The sequence below is a fragment of the Vombatus ursinus genome, unplaced genomic scaffold (assembly GCF_900497805.2).
Source record: "Vombatus ursinus unplaced genomic scaffold, bare-nosed wombat genome assembly UNPS02014791.1, whole genome shotgun sequence".
Lineage (NCBI taxonomy): Eukaryota > Metazoa > Chordata > Mammalia > Diprotodontia > Vombatidae > Vombatus > Vombatus ursinus.
The window spans coordinates 64588548-64598161 of NW_020954569.1; the positions used below are offsets into that span (position 1 = coordinate 64588548).

The 9614-nt window shown below is 49.2% G+C and overlaps 1 protein-coding gene across 1 annotated transcript in view; it reads right to left on the reverse strand.

Moving 5' to 3' along the window:
* The window catches only part of SKOR2 (SKI family transcriptional corepressor 2), a 51034-nt gene extending 44218 nt beyond the window's left edge, over window positions 1-6816 (reverse strand). Inside the window, exons 1-2 of the mRNA XM_027869141.1 lie at window positions 6771-6816; window positions 1-2540 (exon numbers count right to left, since the gene is read on the reverse strand). The exon at window positions 1-2540 is cut by the window's left edge and continues 273 nt beyond it. Of these exons, the coding sequence (XP_027724942.1) occupies window positions 1-2540; window positions 6771-6816 (2586 nt within the window). The remainder of the gene's footprint in view (window positions 2541-6770) is intronic.
* Window positions 6817-9614: the final 2798 nt, after the last annotated feature.

Here is a 9614-nt window from a genome sequence, read left to right on the forward strand (position 1 = left end):
GAGGTAACGGCTGCCTCCGATTAAGGGGTCCCCAAGCATCACCCCTCCTCCCTCTTCCTCCTCGTCCTCCTCCTCGGGGTCCCGGCCTTCCTCTTCTTCGTCTTCGTCCTCCCCTTCTGGGGGCTTGTGGCCCTCCACATCCACTTCCTGCTCCTCTTCTTCATCATCCTCTTCCTCGCTGCTGTCCTCACTGGGGTAGCTGCAGCTGGTGCCCCCGGGGGACAGGAGGCGGTGGTGGGGCTGAGGTGGGGGCGGTGGGGGCGGTGGAGGAGGGGGTGGCGGGGGCGGAGGTGGAGGCGGTGGGGCCGGATGGTGGCGCTCGGGCCCCGGCTCTTCTGGCTGCTGCAGAAGCAGCAATGGGGAGGGCGGTTGCGGGTGGTGATGGTGGTGGTGGTGGTGGTGGTGGTGGTGCGGGTGGTGGTGATGGTGGTGGTGGTGGTGAGGCGGGTGCGGATGATGCTGCCCGCCCGCGCCAGCAGAGGCCCCATGAAGCTTGGCCAAGCTCTCGGAGTCGTCCTTGCCCCCAACTGGCCGGAAGGCGCTGGAGTGGTGGTACCCGCCGCTACTGCCGCTTCCCGCTCCTCCTCCAGCCTTACGTCCTCCTGGGCCTTCAAGAAGATGGGGATGGTGAGGCGCTGGCACTCGGCTGCCCCCAGTTCCTCCGCCCCCGCCAGCTCCTCCGGCTCCTTCAGCTGGAGGCGTGGATCCGGCGCTGCAGTCTCCACTGCCCGAGGGCGACTCGAAGAGAGCGTCGCGAGTGCCGGCTGCCCCCGACGGCTGAGGGGGCTGCCCGGAGCTTGCGCCGTTAGCTGCCGTGGGTGGCGGTGGCTGCCCTGGAGCTGGAGGGGCTTCTGCGCTCGAGCCTCCGTTGCTACCACCTCCTCCTCCCGTTCCTCCCCCCCCTCCTCCCCCTCCGCCACCGCCTGGTTCGGCCAAGTCCAGGAAGGCCTGGCGCAGCAAGGCCGGACTGTCACCCAGGGCGCAGCTGAGAGCGGTCGGGGGCTGGGGAGGGGGCTGTAGATAGGTGGGCACGGGGAGCCCGCCGGGGGTCCGGGGTGGCCAGAACATGCAGAAGGGCGGGTAGAAGGCATCCTTGCGACCCGCGGGCCAGAAAAGCCCAGAGAGCCCTGCTTTCTGGGCCCCACCGGCACCTCCCCCTGCCCCTCCTCCGCCTCCACCCAGGGCCTCAGCTCCGGCAGCCCCGTCCTCCTTCTTGTGACACAGGCCGAAGGCGGCAGCGGCTGGGAAGGTGTAAGGGTGTGGGAAGAGGCCCCCGCAGCCAGGAAACTTTTGCAGGACTCCCCCGAAGGAGCCTTTACTGGGCACGGGAATGACAGGATAGCTGCGGGGGCCTTTGTTGCCTCCCCCGGGCCCCCCGGCTCCTCCGGCCCCAACGCCCCCTACTCCACCGCCTCCCGCTCCGCCGCCTCCTCCGCCAGCCACGCCGACCCCGGCACTGCCTGCAGCGGCCGCGGCTGAGAGGCTGGCAGCAGCGGCCGATAGGCTGGCTGCGGCCACCACTGCAGCCTCCTGCAGGGAGTCCTCATCGTCGTCGAAGCGGGGCCGCTTGTGATGCGAGTGAGGACCACCAGCCAGCTCCGCCAGGGGAGGTGGCGGAGGCGGCGGGGGCGGTGCCCCGAGCAGGTGTGGCCCCAGCAGCCCTCCGCCCCCAGCCACAGCCGCTGCCGCTGCCGCGGCGGCTGCAGCAGCCTTGACCGAGCTGAGAGGGTGACAGGCGGGATGCGATCCCGGCTGGGGCAGGGCCCTCTTGCGGCTGCCTCCATTGAACATGGCCTTGACGTCTTCCCAGGCGAAGACCAACTCGTCCTGAGGACTCTTATCAGTGAGTTTGAGATGGCGTCTCCAGGAGTTGAAGTTGGCGGCGTCGGGCTGCGTGTACTTGGCCTCTGGCGTTCGATGCGAGTGGAAGATGAACTTGTTGGGCGAAAAGTACATGTTGCAATAGCTGCACTTGATGCACTTGGCCCGAGAGCTGTTGTAACGCGCGGGGATGAAGCTGCCCCTGCAGCCCCAGGCGCACTCATGGGATACGTCGAAGGCAAAGTTATCTGGCAGCTTAGGCGGCCGGTTTTCCCCTAGGAAGGACTTGCAGAGGCGCTCTGCTTCCCTTTTGGTGATCATACCGCATCGGCGAGAGGAAATGGGCATGGCTCCTGCCCGGCGCAGAATCTCCAATTGCACCGGGGTGCATTGCACACAAGTGATGCCCAAGGCCACCCGCCGGTTATGGATCTCGTTATAGCTGAAGTTCTTCAGTAGAGTGTTGGAGATCTGGGCCAAGCATAGCCTCTCCTGCCCGTCAATCACCAATGACACTATGGGGATCCCGTAGAGAATTACTTGGCCCACCTGGTTGGGCTTCATGCTGGCGTGGCCTGGCCGAGGCTGGCTCAGGGGATCAGGCTGGTAGGCGCTGGATGGGGAAGCCAGCAGGATGTCATTGGGTCCTGGAAGAGGACTTGTGGCCATCTCTTCAACCGTAGGCCCTCGAATGGACTCTCCTTGGTCTTGCTTGTAGACTGGAAAATAAAGGAGAAGAAAGCGTTGATCATAGAACATTTTAGTTTAAAACGAGTTGTTAGTTGAGAAAATTGTGATCACTTCCTGTCGGGAAGAGCTGGGATAGGATAATACTTTACAATACTAGCATGCTTCAAGAACACATTTATTTTTCCTCTCACTTAAAAAAAAGCATTATAAAGCAAAGATTTCTCTGTGTGTTTTTCTTCCTCTTTTCCAAAAACTCAATTGAAACAACTGGGAGGAAAATCCAAGACACTAAAAGGTTTCTAAAAAAGTTTTTTTTTTAAAATGCCCTGAGGAGTCCTTTCCCCCTGAGTTTTGAGACCCGTCAAAATAAACTGACTACGCAAACTAGGACTTGCAAATAATAAATACAGCTGATAGTAACTTTAGTATAAAAAAATGGGAAATTGTGACCTGCCCATAGAAAATTTAGGGAAACTACTACTAATTTCCTGCAAATGGACTAATTTTGGTGGAAAAAACAACCCAACATCCCTTTAAGTGATGGCTGTAGTTTATGTGTTCACCTCGGAGAAATTCATAATCTGAGTAAAACAATTCAATAAAGTAAAACAAAATCAGGCTTGTAGAATGTCCCTGTTGAAAGTTTGAGGGATAGCAATTTTAAAAACTTATTTTACATCTGGAAAAACTGAATAAACTATGTCTGTCTAAAAACAATTAATTTAACATTCATTTTACTTTCATATTCTCCTCCCCTCCCCAATTCAGTTACCAGCCACCATTTGCTTATGAGAGCAATTCTGTTTTCTCTTTTCCTAAAGGCCGACGTAGGTTTAAATGAAGTAAATTGAGTTCAAGATAGGCAATCATCTGAAAATGTTTGCCTCCAACTTACACGGCAATTATCAAGCAAAATAAAGGCGTATGTGTTAACATCTGATATTTTTCAACAGCTGAGGAGCTCAGCTCTGAATACAGGTTCAAGGGGAGTATATTTTTCATCCTGAATGATTGTACAATACTAAAGGGTAAACAACTGATTTAATACAGACCATCTACTGCAAACACTCTTGGGGTCACTACAAACCTATAAAGAAAGTGAATCTTGTCGTACCTGGGGTACTTGGAATCCACGAGAAAATTCCAAGTGCCATCTCAGGCTAGGTGAATACCAAAAGGTGTATGTATTTGAAAAAACAAGGGAAAGAAACCTTTTTGGTTGAGATGAGGTTTTCTTTGTTGAATTTCATTCCAGAAAAAAAAAAAAGACAATGAACACCAAAACGTTGTCCTTAGAGAAAAACGCTGTTCCCACCGTTACTTGTTTTCGGTAATACCTAATGCGCGGTGCTCGGCGCCACCGCTGTTTGATAAAGTAGCCTCTGCGTTTGTTCTCTCTATTTAGAAATTTCAAGGCTTCCTTCCCTGTTCCCTTCCCTCAATGGTTATTCAGACCCTTCCCCTTGGCTTTCCGTGTGATCCTGACTCTTTTGCCACATTGCCTACTTCATTCTCAGCTTTCATTATGCTCCGTGGCCTTCAGGATAGTGGAACAGACCTAGACGTGTTCAAACGAGACAGGAACATAGCTTGTCACTTCGCATGGATCAAAGACAATATTTCCAGTGGACAGGTAGTTAAATGGCAATTCAAGACACCGCTATGCCTGGGCCCCTGCAGAACCAGCTCAACTTTCGCCAAATAGCCCTTCAATGAGCAGCTGGTTCTCAAATAAGATTCTTATTATCTTAATAAGATCCTGCGATAACGTGAAGCTACTATTCCCAACAATATGAATGTCAAGTACACCTCCGGGAAGTGACACTACATACGTTTGATTGTAGCTGCATTATATGAAGGCACGAGAAGCGTTAACATCAATAGACAGGGAAAAAAGAGCCAATGCCCCTGACGCATCTCTTTCGATTTCTACCCCAAACTCAAGAACTACTGAGGAAGTAGAGAAGCAAAGCAGAGATAGGTTAAAATGGGGGTTGAGGGTAGGGAGGAAAGCTCCTGGGGGAGAAAAAGTTGGAACTAAGAAAGGTAGGCACCTAAATTCCCCATTCCCCGAATAATACAAGCTCCAACTCTTCCTCGGTGCTCCTAGTGAACTAGAACAGTCCCAGTTCCCCTCTCCAGTCTCCTCAAGGAAATCGAACTCCTGGTGACCTGAAATAATTAACCTAGACTTGTCTGTCCCGCAAGCGCAGTGACCGCGGTGAAATAATTACCTCCTAAATACTAGTTTTCTTTACGCGTGTGTCCTCCTGACCATCTTCCAGGAGGACTCAGAGGGGAAGCATCAAAGCATGTCCTCAAATCAGGCAGGCTGGAGTCTTGCAGGGTTTCCAGTCATATCCAGGCACTCCTCTGCGTTAATGGTACTATAACCCTAGCAGGGTGGAGAATGGCGGTTGTAAATTGTGAGCCAGATCAGTCCCTTTTACCAGATAATCTATGGGTGCGCGCGGAGCCGAAGCAGAGCCCCAGGTTGAGCGTTGCCTGAAAGCGCCTTTCTCTTGTCTCTGAACTCGTGTCGGACCGAGGGGACGCCACCCAGCGGGCAGGGTGACGTCACCGGCTCCCTGACACTCCACATTAAAGGGCTGGCATGTTACAGGGAGAGAAAGAGAGAGTCTGGGTGGATGGAGAACGTGGGGGCGAGGGGTGGGGGAGAGAAGAGGGAGGTGTCCTTTCTCAGCAAGCACGAAAGCAAACACCTAACCAACTCCCAGTAATAACTACCTCACCCCAAAAGGAAAAAACCTGAATGATGCTCAAGCTGAAGAGCTGAATTGGGGATGGGAAACTTAACTGTTCTCTTGCATCTAGGCGAGCTAGGTCCAGGAGGCCCCCATCCTGGTGGATCGAAGCTTCCAGTTTAGCTGTTAACTAGCCCTGCCATTCTCTTCCCCCACGTTCCACCCCCTCCTCCCCGCCACACTCACAGGAGTCATGAATGAATCTTTTAGTGCTTCAAAGAAGCCCGTAGCCTAACTCTGTTCCTTAGCAAATGACAAAGCATGCCTACCTAGAAACACAAATTGTACTGAGCTTACTGGAAACAGTGAAAAAAGAAGAAAAAGGCTATAGGTTCCTTAATACTTCGCAACATCTTGAATTTGGAAAAAAAAATAAGCCTGGCATTTCCTACCTGTTAAATACGTATTGTATTTAAAACAAGACTATTACAGGACAGTCTCCCATACTTTCAAAACAGTTTCTTTTATTAAGATGTGAAGTCCAGTGCGGACACTTACGCTTGTACATATCACCACGTCTAGATTGGAAATAACCACTGATTCTGTGCCATATTCAGAATGACCTCAAGCCCCCAGCCGTCTACACGCAGCAGCAGAACATGACAGCAGGAGGGAGGCAAATGTGGCAACTGGAAGAAGCAGTTCCCAAAACCAAGATATATCACTTGCACAAATGACAAGTTCTCCTTGGGAAAAAAAAATCCACAGGAATCACGTACAGGCATTCCTTGGAGAAAATATTTTAAAAAGCAGGGTTAGAAAGAATTTTAAACAACGTGCTTCGTATAGCAAACTAAGTAACACTCCAGGATATTTGTCAGTTGTCAATATATTGCTTCTTAATTGACCAGCTGTTCGGAGTAAATATTATATACTGGTTACTTTATCAGGAAAAGAACAAGATACATGTTTGGGGGACATTGGCCAGTGGATATTTCACTACAGAGAAAACCACTGGGTTTTTTTCTTCTACTATGGTACAAAAACTTGAAAATGCCATCTGGTGGGAAAGGATTAGGTGATAAAATTAATAGCCATATTACGATGTAAACCAAAGGCAAAGTCGAATAAACCATAAGACAACTTATAAATCAATCCGCACCGGATTCATTTGTCCTATCGACAGTAAAACCAATTGGTAAATACCGGGATAAATGTGTGAAACCTCACACTTCTTAGACGGTCAATAAAACCAAAGGGAATTCTTGGTTCGAAGCAGAAATGGATTGTAACATCTTGTTGCCTCTGTAGGAGTTAAGGGCATTTAAAATAAAAAGTCCAGAGGAGGCTTGATTTCGAAGCAGGCAATTGCGGTATTTGGTTGTGTGAGGAAAGTTTCAGAAGGCGAAAAGCTTTTCTCACATCTGAGTTCTTAAAGTCCTCACTGCAACAAATTAAGATCGCCCTAAGAAGGTGTAGCGTTTAAAATCAACCCCCCCAATAAACAAAAAGAAAAAACCCCAAACCCCAAATCTAAAAGGCATAAAAACTCACGCTTCATTCCTGTATATCCCATTTGCCAAAAAAGTGCCATTGTCATTCACACACAGCCCTTCCTTCTCCGTGATCCAGGTTACTGGCTCCTCAGAAGGTTTCTAGAACACGTCCTGTTACTTCTTTCCTTCCTTTCCCCACCCCCCTCTTCTCTGGTCTGTGACTTTCCAAGAAGGGAGGCCCCTAGCTCATCTAATGGTCTTATCTCCTAGACACTGGCGATCTGCTCCTGATAGGAAGAAAGCTTAAGCCTGACGAAAAGGATGTCTGGTAACAGGGCGGATTGCACAACAGAAATGGGGAGAAATGAGAAGCACTTTCACTTCTGTTCCATACCACAGGGAAATACCCCAGCACTGCAGGTGCTCTGAGAGTCGCAGTAGCTTTGACCTGCCACACAGTTGCGAATGCTTCTGGTAGCAGCAGGTTCACCGCCTCCTTCCTAGAATCCTTTCTGATTGCAACGTGTCATTTAAGGAAAGAAAACAATCCCCTCCCTTTCAAAACAACAGCAACAATAATAAATGTGAACTAAAAATGTTTCCCTTCAATTCCACACAACTCGGTTATCAAGACCTAGGCATTCATTCATCACAGTTACTGAGTTAGGTGCAATGCCCTCAAGTTACAGGAGGATGTCAAGCACACAAAGAAGCAGGGAGGAAAGATTTTCCTATTAAAAAAACTATGTTGACATTTTATGGAAAATAAAAGCGTACCATTCAAAATAGTAGTAAAATCCTTTTCTACAAATAATGGGTGGGGGGAATGGAGTAGAGCTCAAACTTTTATAAAAGTGTCTGTGGTGTTTAATTGGTTTAGCCTAGATGAAGTAAACTGAGATTCGTTATCAGATATCAGTCTGTTATGAAGATTATTCTGTCTTTCCCCGCCGTCCCCCTCCCGGACTACAGAATATGAATGTACTTGTGGAACTTGAATGTACAATCACCTTAGAAGCAGTGATGTATCTTTTTCTTTTCGATCCCAATAACCAGCCTAAAAGCCAATAATCATGTTGTCCTCTGATCCCAGTTAGGGACGGGCATTTTGCAGGTGTTCTGTCTCTCGGTCCCCTCTGAACTCGCCTGACTTAAGAGACCTGTGCTGTCTGGGAAGCGGCAGGTCGGTGACATTTTAATCAATGCTTTCCTATCCTAGCTGACGTGCATTTTACACTTCAGGACTCTCCTCCGCCAGCTAATTGATTCAAATTGTTTTATTGGTTAAACTGGTGTCACCCGTTTGCATGATCTATCACCGGTCCGCGGAAAACATTTCCTTCCTTATCTCCGTTCCGAGCGGCTGTGGTTTACCCACGCCAGGGCCAGGTAAAGGAGCCCAAGAACCGGACTCAAAGGAAAACCACAACCAAATTACAACCCCCCTTTCCCCCCACCCTTCCCTGAACTCCGAAGGGTGACAAACTCAGCACAGACACTACTAGACTCCTTGGAAACCTGGGCTAGTAGCCTAGTCCAATATTTCTAGTTGCCTCCTCAAAGATGAAGCTAACAGAGACTCAGATCTCTCTCTGGCCTCTGAACACTGACCCGGGGAATCTTCTCCTCGGGCTATCGACTGGAGACTATAACCTACTAAGCTGCCTGAAACCCCAGAGTCCAAAGGCTGCAGGGTGCTATCCGTGGTCCTGATGCAGTTCCCAGCCCCCGAGGCGTAGCCGACCCTGACAGCCGTCAAAGCTCAACAGAAGGTATGGGGCCTGCAGCCCGCCCAGCAGGATACCTCGCAAAGGCTCTCGGTTCAGAGCCCTTGTTTGCTTCTCAGGCTTCAGAAGCAGGGAAGGGGACGATCCAAAACTGTGGGTCCTTCCTTCTACACTGCTTGTCGGGTCATTAATGCCTGAGGAATGCATCCCTTTCTTCCCACTGCTTTTGCATCGACAAGCCGGAAAGATAAATGCTCCAACGTAAGTTAATATCATAGATTCTGGTCAGCAGAGATGTCCTGGAATATTCGGATGCTTCCTCAGTTCCCTAAGCATGGGAATTGGGATTTTAGTCCCAGTTAAGGTCCAGGTTTAAAAATTTGTTTAAATAAATAAATAAATATAAATGGGCAAATCTCAAAACCTTTCTACATTCAATTTCTTTTACCCAAAATAAAGTTTTGGGGGTGGCCCTGAGAAGGTGGAATGGTGTTTACACAGAAATACTATTTGTCATGTTAACTTTGTCACCTGTGTTTCTATATTGGGACAGAAGGTAATATATTAAAGTATATCTCTTGTAAACTCCACCTAAGTAAAGGGAATTCAGACTCTGAGAGCTAGGACCCTAGCCCAGAAATGGCTGAGAGAACTAGCTTCCTCTGAGAATGAAGATAGAATGTTCAGAGAGAGGTGGGGTATGATGATTGAATCTCACCAGGGCCTCCCAGTAAGCAAATAAGTAGATGAATCCATCTTCCTTTGGAGAAATATCAAATTTCCTGGAAGGAGTAACAACTTCTGACTACTTAATCAGAAGATTCCCTCCCCCTCTCCCTAAAACTTTGTTACTGCTGCAAAAAAAAGTCTCTTTTAGATTGTGAAGGCTCTGGGTGAAGATCCTGATAAATATCTGTAAAGTGCCGTTTCTTTGCTCTTACCAGTTCATAGTAAAATTAACTGGCAAAATCACTGATAATGAAGGATAGTAGCTAAATCAGTGATAATTATGTGGCACACATTTAGTTCCCATTTGCACACCTGGACCATTAATTTCCCAAGGCCCTTTCCTCTATCAGTCCTGTCAGGTGGGAAGTGTTTAGCTCTCCTGCTGCCACTCTGGTCTAAGTTATGCCTGGAAAGGTCCCAGACTGGGATACTGGGACCTTGGCAGT